The 19,673-nt window shown below is 39.0% G+C and overlaps 3 protein-coding genes across 8 annotated transcripts; 2 read left to right on the top strand and 1 right to left on the bottom strand.

Annotated features, from left to right (window-relative positions):
* LOC109710426 (amidophosphoribosyltransferase, chloroplastic-like) lies at positions 85 to 6,374 on the top strand. 4 transcript variants are annotated; one of them, XR_002216351.1, is made up of 3 exons: positions 85 to 1,886; positions 2,896 to 2,971; positions 6,343 to 6,374. XR_002216351.1 is itself a non-coding variant. In XM_020232974.1 (2 exons), exon 1 carries the CDS (start codon positions 232 to 234, stop codon positions 1,855 to 1,857), a length of 1,626 nt encoding a protein of 541 aa, XP_020088563.1. In that variant the 5' UTR covers positions 85 to 231; the 3' UTR covers positions 1,858 to 1,886; positions 2,896 to 3,244. The 4 variants fall into 4 exon arrangements, 3 of the variants coding, with proteins under 3 accessions (XP_020088563.1, XP_020088584.1, XP_020088576.1); XM_020232974.1 differs by lacking the exon at positions 6,343 to 6,374 and having other exon boundaries at positions 2,896 to 3,244; XM_020232995.1 differs by lacking the exons at positions 2,896 to 2,971; positions 6,343 to 6,374 and adding an exon at positions 2,660 to 2,730.
* On the top strand, positions 2,135 to 8,876 carry LOC109715043 (DAR GTPase 3, chloroplastic). The gene is made up of 11 exons (XM_020239867.1): positions 2,135 to 2,188; positions 2,585 to 2,668; positions 5,441 to 5,650; positions 6,343 to 6,489; positions 6,889 to 7,005; positions 7,118 to 7,261; positions 7,350 to 7,436; positions 7,766 to 7,881; positions 8,031 to 8,212; positions 8,360 to 8,417; positions 8,504 to 8,876. Exons 1-11 carry the CDS (start codon positions 2,135 to 2,137, stop codon positions 8,625 to 8,627), a joined length of 1,323 nt encoding a protein of 440 aa, XP_020095456.1. The 3' UTR covers positions 8,628 to 8,876.
* On the bottom strand, positions 9,813 to 18,304 carry LOC109720218. Of its 3 annotated transcripts, none has more exons than XM_020247156.1 (13): positions 18,182 to 18,304; positions 17,271 to 17,706; positions 14,590 to 14,915; positions 14,191 to 14,283; positions 14,006 to 14,096; positions 13,773 to 13,866; positions 13,250 to 13,347; positions 12,920 to 12,989; positions 11,959 to 12,062; positions 11,387 to 11,503; positions 11,206 to 11,282; positions 11,070 to 11,114; positions 9,813 to 10,638 (listed from the first exon to the last, which is right to left on the bottom strand). In XM_020247156.1, the coding sequence occupies exons 2-13, from the start codon at positions 17,589 to 17,591 to the stop codon at positions 10,104 to 10,106; spliced, it is 1,971 nt and encodes a 656-aa protein (XP_020102745.1). In that variant the 5' UTR covers positions 17,592 to 17,706; positions 18,182 to 18,304; the 3' UTR covers positions 9,813 to 10,103. The 3 variants fall into 3 exon arrangements, with proteins under 3 accessions (XP_020102745.1, XP_020102755.1, XP_020102763.1); XM_020247166.1 differs by lacking the exon at positions 18,182 to 18,304 and adding an exon at positions 17,972 to 17,995; XM_020247174.1 differs by lacking the exon at positions 9,813 to 10,638 and adding an exon at positions 10,669 to 10,919 and having other exon boundaries at positions 10,960 to 11,114.

Genomic DNA, 19,673 nt, shown 5'->3' with positions numbered 1-19,673 from the left:
ATAAAAAAAAAGAAATAAATTAAATTAATAACTAAATTCTCCGAATCCGCCCTTTTCTCTCTCTATCTCCTACTCCGTATTTTCTTCTTCTTCCTCTTCCTCCTCTACGTAGGTCTTATATCTATAGATATAAATATATATATTAAATTATATATACAAACCCAAACACCAATAAACGCAAAAAGCTCCCACCTTTTCCTCCTTTCCTCTCCAAAGCTCCCACCTTTATCCATGGCGACCACCACCGCCACCTTCTCCTCCTCCTCCGGCGCTCCGAAGCTCGCGCCTTTCCCCTCCCCCCTCCTCCTCCGCCGCCCCCCTCGCCCCCTCCAACTCCTCGCCGCCGCCGCCGCCGCCGGTCCCGCGGAGAAGGAGGCCAATCCGTTCGTGGAGGTGGACTTCGCGATGGACAAGCCGCGGGAGGAGTGCGGGGTGGTGGGGGTGGTGGGCGACCCGGACGCGGCGTCGCTCTGCTACCTGGCGCTGCAGAAGCTGCAGCACCGGGGCGAGGAGGGGGCCGGGATCGCGGCGTCGGACCCGTCGTCGTCCCCGCCGCGGCTCCGGTCGGTGACGGGCCTGGGCCTGGTGACGGACGTGTTCTCGGACCCGGCCCTGCTCGCGTCCCTCCCCGGCGGGTCCGCCATCGGCCACGTCCGCTACTCCACCTCCGGCGACGGCTCCCCCTCCGCCGCCGCCGCGAACGTCCAGCCCTTCCTGGCCTCGTACCGGTTCGGGCAGCTGGCCGTGGCCCACAACGGGAACCTGGTGAACTACCGCCCCCTCCGCGCGCTGCTGGAGTCGCGCGGCTCCATCTTCAACACCTCGTCCGACACGGAGGTGCTCCTCCACCTCATCGCGGCGTCCCAGTCCCGCCCCCTCCTCTCCCGCATCCTCGGCGCGTGCGAGGCCCTGGAGGGCGCCTTCTCCCTCCTCCTCCTCTCCCCCCACAAGCTGTTCGCCGTGCGCGACCCCTTCGGGTTCCGGCCCCTCGTCCTCGGGCGCCGCCCCAACGGCGCCCTCGCCTTCGCCTCCGAGACCTGCGCCCTCGACCTCATCGACGCCGAGTACGTCCGCGAGGTCGAGCCCGGGGAGCTCGTGGTCGTGGACGCGCGCGACATGTCGGTGTCCTCGCTCTGCCTCCTCCCCCGCCGCCCCCGCCGCGCCTGCGTGTTCGAGCACGTCTACTTCGCCCTCCCCAACTCCGTCGTCTTCGGCCGCCCCGTCCACGCCTCCCGCTCCGCCTTCGGCCGCGCCCTCGCCGAGGAGTCCCCCGCCCCCGGCGCCGACGTCGTCATCCCCGTCCCCGACTCCGGCTTCTACGCCGCGCTCGGCTTCTCCGAGGCCTCCGGCGTCCCCTTCCAGCAGGGCCTCCTCCGCTCCCACTACGTCGGCCGCACCTTCATCCAGCCCTCCCAGGACGTGCGCGACCTCGCCGTCAAGCTCAAGCTCGCCCCCGTCCCCGGCGTCCTCCGCGGCCGCAGCGTCGTCGTCGTCGACGACTCCCTCGTCCGCGGCACCACCTCCTCCAAGATCGTCCGCCTCCTCCGCGGCGCCGGCGCCCGCGAGGTCCACGTCCGCATCGCCAGCCCCCCCGTCGTCGCCTCCTGCTACTACGGCGTCGACACCCCCTCCTCCGCCGAGCTCGTCTCCAACCGCATGGACCCCGAGGGCGTCCGCCGCCTCATCGGCGCCGACTCCCTCGCCTTCCTCTCCCTCGACAAGCTCCGCTCCCTCCTCGGCGACGAATCCCCCACCTTCTGCGACGCCTGCTTCTCCCGCGACTACCCCGTCCCTCCCCCCCAGCTCCACCTCCATTCCACCGCCGCCACAACGGCCGCCTCCGAATCCGAGGACTAGCAAGCAAGTACAGGCATTTCCTCGAACAGGTGACGGTAACTCTCATATATAGATTAGATAGATAGATAGATAGAACTACTGCAAACAACAAGAGGCAGCAAGGGCACTCGCAATTCGCGCACTCGCGCACTGCCTAGTGAATTCGAAGAACTGCGGAAAAATGGTAACACATACAGATGCCCTGCTACCTCGGATTTGGTTTCTTTTTCTTGTTTTAACAGTTTCATTCTGCCTTATTTTCCTGATTAGCTAATACTTTTGATCTGAAATTTTGGCAATGACGACGTCGATGATGATTAGTACTAGTAGTCGGTATCAGTTCAGATTATCAGTTGATTAACCATAAACATGTCCCAATTTTATTCACAATATATATATATATATTCATTTTTCTTATTTTGTTCGCATTCGGTGGTAGATGCAAACTTCTTCCTCTTGAAATCGAGTTGCGATACGACTGCGCGGAATGCTTTGGCTGAACTGTAGTCGATTGCAGATCCTGATTCGCTCTTTCTTTGCGGCTTTGATCCGGGCCTACTTGTAATTTGCCCGTGTTTACTGCATATTTCGCAGAATCCTGTCGAGGCTCGTATTTGTTGCATACGCATTGATTGCTCGAGTTACGTGATTATCCGATATAAAACTCTTCAAGTGTTTATCTGATAAATCGAAAGCTAGGAGCTTTTGCTGAAAGTGTATACTCTCTGGTTTTGCGATTCTGCTACAGCTGGAAGCTGTGTTTCTTGCGAAAGCGATTATTGTTTATAATTTGGACAACTCTAATCAAACAGCACTTTTGCAGATACAGCAGGTTCAGGCCTAAGGCCTTCTCCAATTCTACAAAACTAAGGCATGAGATTGTCTGTTACGTGATTAGGGCGCATCATCATACTTTCGCGCTTGCAAAATCATGATTTTAGATTTCCAACATTTGAGATTCTTTGTTTGCAATACTGATCTGAAATAAATGCTAGTTTTTTTTTTTTTCTTTCCAAAGTTTTTCATTTAGTGCACCTTTACCTTTGTGTTTGGTAGCAGTTCAAAGTTCAAAACAGCTATCTGAGTACTCTTCTGTTTCTGGAAGATCTGCTGCCGTAGTCAAAAGCACCAAAAGGTCTGTTCCACTGCCTTGAGTTTCTATGAACTTCCTGAAGATTTCGCTTTTCTATTGCCTAATTGTACGGCACAAGTGCTTTCATTATCCTACAAGTGATAATAAAAGTCCTCTTGTGTTTCTATTTGACTGAATTTTTGGAACTTATGTTGTCTATTTTGTCAAGCTATCATCAGGATTTGACTGCTTTTAACCCCTTATCTGAATTATGGCAGTCTGCCGCGAAGTCTTTCAAAATTTCGATTTTACTGTCCAATCTTTCATTTTATTTAATTTGAGTCGGTTAACAGAACTTTGATTTCAAAATTTAAGCTTATTGCTTATTGGAATAAATTTAGAGTTGCCAGAATTATATGAAATATATTAATAAGGCCTATAAAGATAAATGACGTACTCAAATTTAACTGATTCAATTTAAATGAATTGAAAGATTGAACAGTGAAATTATGATTTTGAAAGATTGGATAGCCAACTCAGATAAGTTCTGTGCGTTTTTATCTTAATTAGTTTCGTGTTTCCCATCACTCTTCTAACCCAATTAATATTTCCAAACTTAAATCAGGTTATCATAATCTGCAATGCAGTAATTGAGACACCATTAAAATTGCTGTTCCATAAGATCATTTATTTATAGCCTGTTTGTTGGAAAAGTATGAAAATTTATTTTTTAGAAAAAAAAAAAGAAATAAAAATTTTGTGAAGAGCCTTTTTTTTATAAAATTTGGAAAAAAAAAGCAAAAAAGAAAAGGCTTTTTCTACACTACACCATATCCATGTTTTAGCAAAAAATTTGTTTTTCAGGAACCAAACGGACAGAAATTATACGTAATATTGTATTTCGCATATCACGCACAATGAGTCGGTTATTGTATATTTTTTGCAGTCTCACCGAAGAACGCAGAAGTATAACTCTGTATATTTTTATCTCAATTCCATTTTATCTAATAGCGGCAGATGGACCTTAATACCAAAATAAGCCTAAACATGTTTTATAAAATAATTTATTTATATCAATAGATTTTATATAAAATTATTTATAAAATTATTTTATATAACAATCTAATTTATATTAGTATATATTTATTTTATTTTATATAATAGTTAATTTTATGTAATAATTTATGTTATATAATTTATTCATAATTATGTATAATGAATAAAATATAATACTAGAAATGTCCTTATAATTTTAATTAATAATACTATAAAGAATTTGATGCTAAGCATTAGAGAAAAAACTGTAGCAGCCAATCTCAATTTTAGAAACTAGTATTTGAAATTTTTTGTAGCCTGCTTAAAATTTATGAACAAGTTCATTTGTGAGTTTTTTTTTTTCACTAATTTTTCACTCATGTGAGAAAATGATAACTTATTGGGATATTTTTTCCCAAGTTCTTCTCTTCCAATTCTCTTTTTCACTAACTTTTATAGAATTATTTTGAAATTATTTTGAAATTTTTAATACAGTACGTATTTTAAAATGTTCAATCACATTTTGAAATTCGAAATTGGTGTCAACATGTTTTTTGGTTAGCTGGAAACACACATCAAAAGTAGGTCAATGCTCAAATTGACACAACTAACACGTTTATCAAATAATTCTCAATTATAGAGTTTAGAATAGCGTCGACAACCTAACTCTCTGTTCGTAAGCGGTTCGTATTGGACTTAAAATGAGCTCGAGATCGAATCCTTTAGTTTAGTAAAGGAGTTGAAATGATCTAGGATTAACTTACTCATGTTCGGCTTGATAACAGCTTGAATAAATATATATTTTATATTTATGCAGATAAATAATAATTATATATATATATAATACAGATTTTTATTATTTAATTTTTAGCTCAATTTAAATATAAATTTCAACTCAATTGTAAAAAGCTTTATTTATATGTAAAATTTTAACCATTAAATTAAAATCTAATACGTACGATCTTATAAAATTATTTTCTATATATATATATATATATATATTCTTTCTAATACTTTTAACTTGTTATTCGTAAGCGGCTCATTTATAAATTTTTTGGCTCTTTAGGCTCGATATTTTAACCAGCCAATTCGTGTTCGGCTAGTTTGTGAAACGTGCTGAGCAGGAGTCGGTCCCAGCTCGCTCGTGTTCGGCCATTGACACGAACTAGTTTAGAGTTTAAGGTTTTAGGATTTAGGGTTTAGGCCCTTTAACTTTTATTTTTTTAATTGAGACTCCTTTCTTTTAAAAAAAAAATTAAATGATCTTTAGTTTAAAAAAATAATGAGAACTTTTTTCAAATTCCTTGATGGTTTGGTCAAATGTAATAACATTAATCACCTTTTAGTAAATTAATAGTTAATAATTTATAGAGTAATAAATTTGATAAAATAAAATTTTTAACTAAATTAAGTAAAATTAGAAAGGTAAAGAGTGTGGCAAAATAAATAACCAAATAAAAAGTTAAGGGATATCTTTCAAAATGTTATATAGTTTAGGGTGTCTCCATACATTTTTACCGGATTAGGTCACGTGTGCGTCTCCATTTTCACCTCCACCTCTCTCTCTCTCGAGCTCTCGAGCTCGTCTCCAATGGCTTCTTCTCTATCCCCTCCTCTTCCCCTTTCTCCTCCGCGCCCGCGCTTTGCCTCATTAACGATCTCCACGAAGCGGCGCCTCCTCCTCCCCGACTCTTCGTCCCCAACGCGGTGAGCGAGCTCGTCGTCGACCTACCTCGATTTTTCTCTAGGGTTTTTTGCTTGAGCTCAGTCTAGGGTTTTAAACCCTTTGTTTCTCGAAATCTTGGACTACGTGCTTATGTGTGTCGGCTAGTCTAGGGTTTCGGATTGGAATTTTACAATACATCGCTCATCAAAGTTACCATTTTTTATATTACCCCCCAAATTCAAACACTTAGGAAGGGATCATGGCTTCGCTTTGCGCTTATATGTACTTCTGAGTTTATGATTTGTATCCTCGATGATGCTATTTCCGATGAGCCTTTAATTAGGGTTTCTTACAGTGTAATGGAACAGTTACCGCGGATAGTTTAGTGTCGCAAAGAAGAATATAGATATGTGAAAAGTAAATGCTATTTCGTGCCAAATCTTTCGGGAAGCTTCATCTCTCATGCACACAATCTACCTTTTTTTTTTTTTTTTTTTTTTGGAGCGAGCGATCCATGTTATTGTAATTCTTTTATCTTAGATTTTCATTACCCAGGAAAAAAAAAAAAACGTTTTTTGCTAAACATTATTTGGTTGATGCTAAGAAGCACCAACTAATGCTAACATTTTCCTCTCTTCAACTTTTGTTATCTAAATTTACTTTGATCTGATCGCGCTAGATGTCTAGATGGCGTATGAATTGTGCTCTGACCTCATGGTATATCTATTCTCAGATTGCAGGTGGAACAACACTTACTTGGTCTCAGAAAGAAAAGATCAATCTTGCTAACGATAGCCGTGAAGGACTCTGGGAAGAGTGTGACTGGCAAAATTTGGATGCTGATTTACACTACTGGACTAGGCCCCTGCGCCCTGTGCAGGTACAGATAAGGTGTGCCTTTGCAGAATCTGTGTTACAGGGATCGTTGCATATATACGCTTCTGTTATTATGAATAATAGCATAAACATTCCTTTTAAATCTTAATTGTTTCCTATGTACTATTCAAAACCCTTTTACTTACCAAGAAATTGCCTCTGTGAAACAACTTTTTCTAAAATGAGAGTGTGAACTGTACTTTTGAGGTCAAAATCGAGATTTGTCGGGGCTACATACCTACATAGTTAATTTTACTGGGATATTTGTGTAAAAACCCATATTTTGTGTAAGAATGTGAGACATACAGCACTTTTCTTCATTAATGATTGAGTGGAATTTAATGTTTTAAAATTTCAGTGGTTACTGATATCACCATCTCACGATTGGATTCTCACCTTGCAGTGGTATCCTGGCCATATTGCAAAAACAGAAAAAGAACTAAAAGAACAATTGAAGCTAATGGATGTTGTCATCGAGGTTCGGGATGCCAGAATCCCCTTGGCGACGAGCCATCCTCAGGTGATTTTCAATGTCTTCGTCACGCTTGCAAAATCAATATACTTATAAAGAGAAGATAACTAAACAGAGTTGCGAAATATGAAATATTTGAATTGCTTTTTTGCATGAATAGATGGATTCGTGGCTAGGCAATCGGAAAAAGATTCTAGTTTTGAATAGAGAAGACATGGTATCTAGCGCTGATAGAAATGCATGGGCTGCATTCTTTGCAAAGCAGGGGATTAAAGTTGTCTTTGCTAATGGGCAGCTTGGAATGGTATTGTATGGCAAGATGCTTTATAAACTATTTTAGGTTAGTTACTGATTTCTTCTACTATGTTCTTAGAATTTTGGTGCAATTGCAGGGTACAATGAAACTTGGAAGGCTTGCAAAATCACTAGCAACTGTTGTGAATACTAAACGGAGAGCTAAGGGACTCCTCCCTCGTCCAGTATGTTTTCTGATTCCCCCCCTCTTGAATCTACACAGTGATGTGAAAATCAAATAAAACCTGATATAGCGCCTGCAGAACCACCAGAGCTAAGGTCGTTCTTGTAGATAAAGGAGTGCCAAAAATAATATGCATGAAGCTGTGAATGATGGTCTTGCATCTAGTTTTTGTTATATTAAAAATCTCTTTGTAGGAAATTAAACGCTCGTGGTTAGAAAGAGGACTAAAAGGAGCCCCATATTGTAGGAATTATTAGAAGAGATAACTTGCTGGCTTATTTAACGGTGGTTTTTCTTTCTTTCCTTTCCCCCCCTCCTGTGTTCTTCCAGGTCCGAGCTGGAATTGTTGGATATCCGAATGTGGGCAAATCTTCCCTAATTAATCGCTTATTAAAGCGCCGAATGTGTCCAGCAGCTTCTAGACCTGGTGTCACAAGAGAACTTAAGTAAGTTTATTTTAACTTCTTCCCTGAAAAATGTTAGTACATAGGAAAAAGTGACAACAGTAATAAATACTATATTTTTCATTGGAGATTCTTTTTGCAATCCTGAGAAAAGGCGAGGAATTGTTCATTCAGTTCCATTAACTATATAGGTGGGTCCGTTTTGGGAAGGATCTAGAATTGCTGGACTCTCCTGGAATGTTGCCAATGCGAATCAGCGACCAGACAGCTGCGATCAAGCTTGCGATATGTGACGATATCGGAGAGAGATCATATGATGTTGCTGATGTGACGGCCATTCTTGTGCAGATGTTGGCAAGGATTCCTACTGTAGGTCAGATACTTCACGCTGACGTTTCATCAAATTTGGCAGTTAAAGAATAATATATCAAATAATTCAGAAGGGAAAACTGCTGCTCTTTTATCTCATTCTATACGCTGCCTCAACTGATATTCCTCGTGATTTTCTGGTTTCTTGCAGGTTCAGAAGCTCTTTGCAGCCGCTACAGAATTGATGTAGATGGTCGCTGCGGTAAAACGTAGGGTTTCTTTGTATCAGCATGGCTTGGCTCTTTATCTAGTAATATATAACTGGTTTTCTAATGCTGTAATCAACTCGCCGCAGATTTATTGAGAAGCTTTCTCTTCAACTATTCAATGGAGATGTTAGCCAAGCAGCTTTTCGCGTATTGACGGACTTCAGGAAAGGGAAATTCGGTTGCGTTGCTCTTGAGAGGCCTCCTAGGTGAAAGGCGCAAATGGTAGTCGGTTTACACTTCACTTATAGCACCAGGCGAAAATTCATGCACATCGAATGAAAGATTAGATATATTTATATAAATCATATTGTATGATTGTTTAAAAGTGTGACAAATGTGTAAATGATGGCGAAAAGCTTGCCTTACTGTAGAAGCTCTTTTTTTTTCTTTTTTTTTTCCTGTAAAGGAACTTATCCGCAAAAAGAAGAAAATGGTTTTTATTCTTCGGTGTTGATCACAGGGTGTTTGTTTTATACTTATTGGGTGCAAAAAGACTAGGTGGTTGATTTTTGTTATTTGTTAGTATAATTTGGTAATTGCATTCCAGTAATAAACACAACCAAAATGTGAATTTTGGAATGTATTTTCCACATCAATTCTATTTTGTTTCTTGAGTTCTTTTCTTCTCTCTCCCTTATCATATAGAAAAAATATCATATAGAAAAAAAAAAAAAAATTAGAGAATGTAAGATATAATACTGATCTCTGTCCATTACATAGATTATGAAACAGCTTGGATATCTAGTTAGATCATTTGGAGCTTTGATGGGTTTAAACTCAAATGAAATTAGGATTTAGATTTACTCTGCCGTAAAGGGAGTAAGATATGTTCCTTATGATCTGGCTATGCAGAAGGTGCAAATCTGTGTCCGCCAATCCTGTGTATTCTAACTATCAGAGTTCTCTGAATTTATCATGGGTTTCACTCAGATCACTAGACTTAACAATTTACTCCAATAAAATCACACTGACCTTCAATATCTAATGGATTCAAGCTCTATTTGATTTCCTTAAAATAATAATAATGCGACAGCTGATTTAGTTATCACATCATCTCTCATAAATGAAAAACATCCAAAGATAATTCGGTAGCACAATTATGGTAGTCTGGAAATTGCTCAATAATCAAATCAACCATCACCAGCAAATCAACTATCACCTGCCGGCACATTTTCTCTGGAGATGATAAAACAGCTCAAGTTGCTGCCATACCATCCTTCTGGTAGGAAAAAATCAAATTAAATTTGATAGACTGACCAAATTGAAACACAAAACTGAGGAGTGGTTCACTTGCACCACACTGAAGCAACATAGGTGAAACTATGCAATTCAGTTGGAAGTAACCAAAGATGTAGTTTACTGAAAATTTACAGCAGTTGAACATTAAATGCAGGATTGATGGAAAGAGCTGTATGCAAAGCTTTATTATTAAGAACTTGTACAAGTAGAGAAACTACTACAGCACCCAACTCCCATCCCCCCTCTTTGCTTTTCCCTTTTCTTTTAGCCCATCTAGTTATGGCCCCAATAGCATAATATAATACAAACCAGCCATGATCAGCATCCCCTCCTACATACAAACACCACTTCACACTGCTCCCTCATACATTGGCTTTTCCATACCCAAGAAGCACATAAATCCTCTCACCACAACTTCCACAGAAAAAAAAAGGAAAAAGAGCTCATTTATAGCTTCCTGAGATCATCCACTCTGTCAATGACATCCAAAGCCTTTATCCTATCAATATCAAAGTTGATGACAGGTAGCATGGAAGGCCTCCTCACTGGGAAAAAGTCCTTTTTACTACCACTACTACTACTTGTAGGAGAATGGTTATTACTCTTGCTCAACCTACTGTGTTTATTCAACCTCGGCTTCTTCATATCGAACTCCTGGCTTTTGCTTATTCCCGGGATGAACTTTCGGAATTTGACGTCTTTTAGCATTTCTTGGTCTTCCTGGGTGAGTATCGGCGATGATGAATTGCTTGCTTTGTTCGCGGGTAGTGCGACTGTTATGCCCCTTTGTGTTGGGGACCGAACGGGGGATTTTATTGGGGATCGTACGCCTCCGTTTGCGGGCCTGGAGAGACTTATGAGATGGTGGAGCCACACTACTAAGTCGAGGACGTATGCTTCGGTCTTTTGCTTGTCAGCATGGTGGAGTGTCTCTATTCGGATGAAGTCGGCCTGCCCCGGCGGCTTTCGGTTCACCTCCGTCCTGTAAAACGAGTATCGAAATCTGAGATTGCTTGGTTTTCTAATAAAATCCAAAACTTGGAGATATTGACATATATAAGCCCCTGCAAAATTATCTGCTTGTATGTATAACCCTGCAAAATCTGAATTTTCCGCGTATGGCCTTCGAAAGCATAACTTCTATGCTTACAAAAATGGCCCCGCTTTAAAACTCCTTCTAATATTAACCAACTTCTCACCAAGAAATGGATGACTCCACATCGTAGATAAGGTTATTTATGCCAGAGACTGCACTTTGGAGGGTTATGTATGAAAGGTTATGTATGAAAATTCAGATTTTAAGGTATGTATGAAAATTCAGATTTTACAGCGGCCATGGATATTTAAACCAAAAACATAAGAGTAGATTGCGGTAATTTTGTTAGGAGCTGAACAAAATGATCAAGAACTAACCCTGTGTTTGCCCACTCTCCGACCCAACCAAAACCGTGGTGCGCCCTATATTTGTAAAAGTTTCATAAGAAAAATCATAAATTGGTTCACGTTAATGGCTAATTAAGACTAAGTAATACAGCAATAGAAAAGTTACTTGGTTGTGTTATTGGCTATTGGGACAAGCCAACGGAGCGTTTTCTCCATTTCTGCTTTGATTTGAGGGACCGTAAACTGCAAACACAGAAGACGAGAGGCATTTTCATATGAGAATTGTATGAAATATGACAAGCATGATAAAAATGCAGCATAGACATAGGTGTTCGGAGTCTGCATACGTCTTCCTTGACTTCAAATGACTGCAATCTAGAACGTAAATTTGATTTCACGCCGGGTGGCAGTCCTTGGTATAATGCGTCCCTTGTATTTGGAGGGACTGAACTCGATCGAGATACCTAATTCAAAACTAATTATGGTTAACATACTTCACAATGGAGCACAAACAAGATTCGCTTTACGGGGGATATACTAGCAAATTAAAATGGAATAGGAAATAGAAGATAGAAAATGTGAAGATGTTTCCAAGAAATGATGACCGAATAGACATGCATTCAGATTCTTTTCTGGTCGGTTCTTTCACATGTGAATAAGAAACGACCCATGAACGCAACTTATCAAAATTGTCAACCAATGGTTCATAACAATATGGCATAATTACTAGACACTGGTTAGCGTGCTCGTTCTAATCTTATAAAAAAACGAAGACTCACATCAACCATCAAGTATAAAACGGAATAGTAATAGGGTTACGTTATCCAGCAAATACAATAGCAAACAGCAAATAAAACAATGAATATATGTCAAACTGCGTAATGAAGGAAATGCAAGGACAGTGACGACATGAGCTTACAAGAGTATCTATCTGAGTGATGATGTTTGCATAGTGCAACGCAAGGCCTGCAGGCCCCAATCTTTTACGACGACTGGTGGATGCTTCTGGCACTTCTTCATTATCTACAGTTTCATAAAGACCAAACTTCTTTTAGCACAATGATAAACAAAGATGAAAAAAGCAAGTATCTTTAGACTGCGGCTATGACAGTCGTAATGTTTTGGATAAAGATGGCAACAACAGCAAAGAATGTAACATTGAGAATATGCTTTCTAATCAAAATAAATTTTCATCGCAGATGATATGGATAAAGAGAGTTCAAACAAGTGAAAGATTTGCAAATAGTTAGAAGATTCTCAAGTACTTGCATTGGCATAAATATAGCTAATAACAAAAAAAGTTAGGGAGTCCATGCTTGCTATATCTTATATAACATTGTGCCGTATAATCACTACTAGAAACTTAGGGAATATGTGATATCCACATCATGTTTAAGTAGGTTATTACATGTACACAGAGGCCAACAAATAAGTGGCAGCACAGCACAATTTAACATGATAGGTTAAGGTTTAAGAACACAAGTAGCCGAACATCAACCTCAAAACTTAAGTGTTAGAGTTAAACACTCCTCAACTCAAGCTCAAAAGATTTACGCTTTACTCTAGTGATTTGCCATCGAATGAGTTTAGAATTTCCCAGTATATAGCAGAATATGTTAAACCAAATCTTTCCAAACTAGGTAAGAGAAGTGAATTTAGGAGAAAGAAAAGAAAATTAAGAATAATAAATATAAATGGACTAATAAAAAGATATTTCATGGAGATTCTTTTCTAAAAGAAAAGATATACAGTTCTGCATCTCTCAAACTGAAATGGATCACTCATCACTCTTAGCAGCCATAGTTCACATTAATAAAATAAGAAAGGTATCTATTATACTACGAAGATAAAAAGATAACCAAGTTTTGAGGTATTAATACCAGCCCTTCCAAAGGCATCATATATCTCCAAATGTAAGAAGTGGACAATGTCTACAAGTTTCTCCATGACCTGTAAGAAAAGAAAAGACAGAAGACATTTTTCAAAGCAGAAGCAAAGAACGTAAATGTAATTATGCGCTCGAACAATAAGAGGGGCAAAGTAAAGAAACAGTAACATGTGAGAAGAACCTGTTGATGCATATAGATGGCATCAAAGTACCGAAAATACATTATGCATATGTCAAGAACATGAGAGAATGTAGCCATAAATAGAGATCGTATTTTGAACGTCATAGATTAGATTATATGTAACCAATACTACCTACCTACCTCTTCCAAATTCTTGGACCAGAGTGACCTCTTCTGTAAGCTTTTTACATGCTTCCTTTGGCTTTTCAGTTCTTGCTTTAAAATTTGAAGATTATCACCTACATTATCAATCAAAAACTCAAATTATTCGATCTTCTAAAATTTTGATTTTCAAAAATTTTGTAAGAGAAATAATTGAAAAGAACTAGAAACTGAGAGCTAGCAAAGCTGAAAGAGGTAGCTGATTGGAAAACTGAAAAGAATCATGTTTCCACCATCCTATTGGTACATATCCATACTAGAGAATACCTCGTAAATAAGAAACAATCACATATTAGCCCCGTGACAGGACTCTTCTGCAAAATGTAGTAGAATACTCTTCAGATTTCTCATTCAACACATACTAGAAATTGCATGAACATCCATACAAAACCAGTTGAAGCAACAACTTACTTTCTGTAGTGACAGATCTTGTGTTTAAAGTAAATGCAACTCAATTATACATCTCGAGATAATTTTAAATAAGGGATACAAGGGAAATGACCTCTTTGAATAGCATTTGAACCATCCTCTTCCTGATTTTTCCTCCGATAGTCTTGTTCAAATCTATCCAAGGCATGTAACTCGTGGTATAATTCCTAATAAGAGCAAACATAAGCAAACCATGCCATAGAATCTAACCAGTCTAATATTTACATATCTATTTTCTAGATCCTCAGTTACAAATGACCAAAATTATTATGCACTATTACTATGCAAATGTGGGAAGCTACTCACAGCGGTACACTGGACGCACATCATTAGCTGCTGCATCACTGTTTCTGCTTCTTGTTTCAGATGATTTTGAGGTGTAAGCTCTGATGCCAATCTGATATTGTCAAACAGATGAGACATGTAAAGAAAGGCAATACTGGAAAATTAATGGCACTATAACAGAAAAAAAATACTCAATGAGCTTTTACTTGTCGAAATAGCGGTCCAAGTTGTGCCACTGAGGATCTTTGCAACGATTTCCGAACCGAACAACCTCTTTAGAGAACACTTTTAATTCTTCCCTGAAAATGAAACGAATGTGCACTTCAGTGGAAAAGCAATTTACTTCTTAAATTTTAACGGAACCTTACAAACTTATTCATGGGGACGTTGGTTTAGAACCAGAAGATTTTTTTCTCAGAGTAACATTTTGTGAAGTATAATGTAGGAAATAAATGATTGAGACAAAAACATGAAAAGCCAGATTTTTGTAGGATATATTCTTAAATATACTAAACGCAAATATCTCAAATTATCAAGAGGGCGTAATGTAGCGAAAAGGAAATAGATGTGTTAAAATGCATGACAAACTACTGAGTAAATATAACCTTTTGTCAGCAGCAGCAATTTTGAGCAACTCATCCATATCTTTAGAAATGAGATTCTGCACTCCTTCTGAGGGAAGAACAACTTCTTTAAGGTGTTTGATGCTCTCCTTGGAAAGTGATTGCATAAGATTGGAACCTTTAACTACAGTGTTGGCAACCTCAAAAGCTAGAATGGCTATTTTATTTCCCTTTGTAGTCACTCCCGATACAAAACCACTACTTAGATTCAAACTTGTCATGCTACTGCCAAGTGTGTCCAATACCTCGACTGCTTTTCCGAGCCCGACAGTACCAGCTCTGCCCAAAATTGAACTCACTTCTGAAGCCTGTTTCAATAACTAGCTACTATTAATAACTTATAGAGGAGATTCGATTCCACTAGCGTAAAAATATGTAGTAGGGACAATTAATATAGGTAGTCAGAAAGGGCTAAACAAACTGATATTAAGAAGCTTCAAATGCATAAAACATGCAAGAAAGCCCATATTCGTAAGCACCATTGGTCAAGTCCCAACTTGGAATCTTCCATTCTGTCATTTAAATATACATATACGGTTTCTTACAATAATTCTTATGCCTAGAGGGAAACACATGTCAATGAAATACAGTTCTTTTTCGCGAATGAAACACAAATTTACATCACTCAGTACAACACAAAAAAAAAAATCAAATAAAAAATAATAACAAACAAAAATAATTAATGGTTCCATTTTCCTATATAGAGGTGAAATTCACAACATCAAGGCTATATGTAATGAGCAATTGGATTCCCAGCCCAAATAGGATCATTTCTAAAAAAAAGCGATCGCTTGGTTGAGATCCCACCTGGGTGGTTCATTGAGGAAAGCTTTAAGAGATATTCCCACCACTCAACATTTTTTTTAGACAAAATAGCTGCTCTCAAGACCCAATCACCAAATGTGGTTAAAAGCCAAAGATTTAGAGAGTAATGGGCCCTATGGAGTCATATGTAACAGCCATAATTAGTTGGATTACTCTTTTTTTTGTTAATAATTTGCAATCACCTGAAGATACATATGAAGCAATTAGATTTGGATGATCGCATTGTGTGCGTGATCATTCAGCATTACATTTCATTGGTTGATCATACAGCCGTGCTGCAGAGGCAATATTTTCGTGATGACTGTTTATTGTCAACAAGATCAGGCTACAAGCATCTCAAATTGTCATAAATCACATTCTATCAGTAAAACGAGGAAGGACAAGCTAATATTAGAGTTAAGAGAACTAAAGGGAGAAAATAATGAAATTGAGACGAATAGAGGAGCATAGAAGGAGAGCAAAAAAGAATAAGACCGAACACAAACTTCTATTCCAATCTAATAGAACCCCCCCAAAAAAAAAACTGCATTTTAAGCAAATATCAACAGCTTTCTTTTGATCAATAGTAGATTTGGCTGACTAATAGATGAAGGTACATGTTTGAATTTATGCTGGGAGTAACATTGGCATAGTTGTAGAGCAATGTAGCTCCTACATCCATGCAAATGAAAGTGAAAGAGGATATATATGGTCACAAAAAGGACCATAACCTTATTTTACATAAGGATGCCCAACTTCAAGTACCCCTTCTCTCAAGCGGCGTGTCTCCCCCCTTTCACCCGCAATAACTAAAACCTTTCTTTAATCACACTTAAATGTGCATAAACCAAAGCCCCAATTGCTTTACATCAATTTGCTCATACTTCATTGCTTGGAATGAAAACAATGCCAAGCGAAACGAAAGAAATTGCTAATGAACAGACTTTTCTATGTGGTTGTCAATGCTCTTCATTGTGAATCTCATGTATGACCGCCAATCTCCCATAATGTCTCATTCCGTTTTTCCATTATAAGTTCACCCTAAGTCCAAAAATGCCTTCTCATCTACTTGATAAGCTTTGTTGGGCCTTTCATAGTAGGCGTTCGAGGAGACAATGCCAGGCCTAAAATGACTTTCAACACAATTTTCCTTCAGAAGAACCTCTAAAGGTAACTCTTTCAGTTGCTTGTTTCTGGTTAGTCTCCATAACACTTACCTGGTTCTTATCCTGCTGAAAGATCATTTAAACAGAACGAACTACCCAAAAAGATAAGGAATAACTCACTAGCATCAATGCCACCTTAATTACCCAAAATGCACAAAACCTTGACCAAGTACACAAACTCACAAGTCACTCCACAATACTTCATGCATCAATTACGCATGATGACACTACAATGAAGTATGGACTACACTACAATTTTATAAACCACAATTCAAACTTCTAAGTGGATCAAAATTAACAAGTGCCGTAAATAATCAAACTACAACCTATTCTCATTGCAAATTCACAAGTCACTCCACAAATGCTTCATGCATCAATTACAGATATTAAATTATTCAAACGATAACACTACTATGGACTACACTAGAATCCTCAAAACTGCCATTCATACTCCCATTTCTCAACGAATGACGGCAAATTCACAAGTCACTCCACAAATACTTCATGCATAGCAACTCTATGAACAACAGTAGAATGTTCATAACCTGCATTCAAACTCCCATTTTGCAAGGGATAAGCGCATGGAAACTAGCAAGTGCCATAAATGATCAAATTACTACTGTATTCTCAATGCCAAGATACTTCATTTGCAGTACAGTACAATGCAAACGAAGAATCCGAGGATGGACTTGCCTTGGTAGACCCAGTCTTTGCGGAAGACGTTGTTTTTGACTTAGTTGACCCAGATTTCTGCGACATAGCCCTAGAAAGCTGCGGCGTGTCGGACTCGGCGGCATTTGCCGAGGACACCGCCATCCTCTCGGAGAATGAATAGGCTGGTTCCTGAAGCTGCTTCTCCATGACTTTTCCGGCGGCTTCCGCCGCCGACTCCTCGGGCTTTTTCCTCCGAGATTGGTACGAAATTGGACCTGAATTTCTAAAACCATTTGGTTCTAGTGTAGTATCACTTGGGGATTTATCCACTGCGGATCCCTTCGAACAAAGACCACCCATTTTCCCTTAAAATCTCTCTCAGCTGATCTCAGTTCTTTTTCTCCGATCTAACCGATGATTCCAACACTGCATCCAATTCAGATCGCCGCGAAACCCCCAATCCATCAACTAAGCCCTGCAAATTCGGAGGAAACACAAAATAGTACATCAAATCCAACTCAAAAACCCAGATTGGAACCGAAATAAGAGCAGTTAAACCCTAAAATTCGTATTTTTAGTACAATAAAAAGAACTTGGGGAAAAAACCGAACCGATCGAGCTCTGGGTGAGTGAGAAAAATAGAGCATGAAATATAAAGAGAAATCGCAGCAGAACAATCCTAAACATCCGATTTTCAGAAGGGAAAAAAAGAACCCGAGGAATTAGGGAGAAAACCGAACCGATCGAGAGCCGAGCGAGTGCCAAAGCTGAGTGAGCGAGAAACACCAAATAAAAACACAAAATCGAGGCTAAAAACCCAAATTGACAACAACAAACAGCAGAAACAAGAAGGACAAAAAAAAAACCCTAAAAATCCGATCTTTATCCCCCCCAAAAAAAAACCCCAGAAATTCGCGAGCTAAAAAGAAAACAAAAAACAAAAAACAAACCGATCGAGAGCGGGGCGAGCGATCGACGAAATCGAGCGACGCGATCGGTGAAAAAGATCGGTAGATTGAGGGGCCTCGGATTCGGAATCTCGCCACGGCATCCGCAGAGGATTTTGGAGAAGAAGAAGCGAGAGTGATGAGGAAATAGAGATATATATATAGAGAGAGAGAGAGATAGAGGGGTAAAATTTAATTTCGTTTTATAGGAGGGGGCGAAGAGTAACAAAAAGAAGAGTCCACCCACTCTAGTAGAGCTGGTCAAACCCAAAACCTCTCTATTTTCACTCCTTTTGGGTACCCAATAACTACCCAAGCAAATTACACTTTAGCCCCACAATCTTTAATTTATTATAATTTCTCACCCAAACTTTATGAATTATTGTAAATAAAGGATGTTTAGTTCATAATATACTTTCAGGCGAACCAGTGACTTCGAGTAAAACTTAGCTGTGCAACTAAAGTTCTCCTAGTTTTGCTGTTTGTTTAACGAAAAGTGAATGATGTAAAAGCCGGAGGTGTGAGAGATGGGTTGATATTTCATTAATCTTTTCTCTTTTTCTTTTGTAATTTATTTCGGCTTGCGTACATTAGTTTGGAAAGTTTGAATTTCCGCCAAAAATAAAGTTACGAACGGACTAAATAACAAAAATAGACAGTTGTGGCGGAAAACTATTTCACTTTCTCTCTACTTTCAGTAAAACATTTAATGTATCATTAATGTGGAGGAGATGTGGCGATATCGTGATTGATGTTACGAGAGTGACTAAAATGCCACATTAGTTCCAAATTAGTAACACACCAATATTTGCTCAACTAAATTGTGTCGTGGTACTTAATTATAAAGATTCAAAAAGCTCAAACCAGAAATTAAAATAATTTAAAATTTGAGAATAAAAATATCATTCGCCTTCTAGTTTGAGGGCGAACAAGTATAATTTAGCCAAAAAAATTTAAATTATAATTTTATTTGATATCGAAACAAGCATACTGTGTTATGTGCAATGAACAAGTTCGCAAAAAAATTACTCTATTTATTTCAATAATTACTACCACATGGTGTAGACATAATTTTGTAGTCCTTCAAAAAATAAAAAAAATAACAATTCTTTTTTGTTTTTTTTTTTCGAGCATTGCTTCCTCTAATTATATTAAAAATCTCTAAGTATTAAATAAATTCTGTGTATTCGATATCTTACAATATAAGAGGTATTTTTCTTCTGATGTTGTTTATTTAAGTTAGTATACCATTGATCACTTTAACACCAATTAATATTTATCAAATTATTATTTGAAATTAGCCTGTAGCTGAGGGGACCTTCATAGATACATAAATCACCAAATTAAAATAAAGGAAAAACTTCAAAAACCCCCTTGTAGTTTCGCACTTTTTCATTTTAGTATCTGGTGGTTTAAAGTGTATCAAGTTAGTACCATATGGTTTCGCACTTTCTAACTTTAGTACTCTGTGATTTCAAGTGTATCAAGTTAGTAC

The sequence above is a fragment of the Ananas comosus genome, linkage group 1, assembly GCF_001540865.1.
Source record: "Ananas comosus cultivar F153 linkage group 1, ASM154086v1, whole genome shotgun sequence".
Lineage (NCBI taxonomy): Eukaryota > Viridiplantae > Streptophyta > Magnoliopsida > Poales > Bromeliaceae > Ananas > Ananas comosus.
Note: the sequence above shows the minus strand (reverse complement) of the source record. Positions and strands in the feature narration are given on the sequence as shown.

Bases quoted from the DNA above. Each gene is read 5' to 3' on its own strand.
- LOC109715043 (XM_020239867.1), top strand. From the start codon at position 2,135: ATGACGACGTCGATGATGATTAGTACTAGTAGTCGGTATCAGTTCAGA. The intron at 7,006-7,117 runs GTGATTTTCAAT...TTGCATGAATAG, and splicing joins TGGCGACGAGCCATCCTCAG to ATGGATTCGTGGCTAGGCAA. The intron at 7,882-8,030 runs GTAAGTTTATTT...TTAACTATATAG, and splicing joins GGTGTCACAAGAGAACTTAA to GTGGGTCCGTTTTGGGAAGG.
- LOC109720218 (XM_020247156.1), bottom strand. From the start codon at position 17,591: ATGGGTGGTCTTTGTTCGAAGGGATCCGCAGTGGATAAATCCCCAAGT. The intron at 13,348-13,772 runs GTCATTTCCCTT...TTGATAATGTAG, and splicing joins TTCAAATGCTATTCAAAGAG to GTGATAATCTTCAAATTTTA. The intron at 12,990-13,249 runs GTAGGTAGGTAG...CTTTTCTTACAG, and splicing joins GGTCCAAGAATTTGGAAGAG to GTCATGGAGAAACTTGTAGA.
- LOC109710426 (XM_020232974.1), top strand. From the start codon at position 232: ATGGCGACCACCACCGCCACCTTCTCCTCCTCCTCCGGCGCTCCGAAG.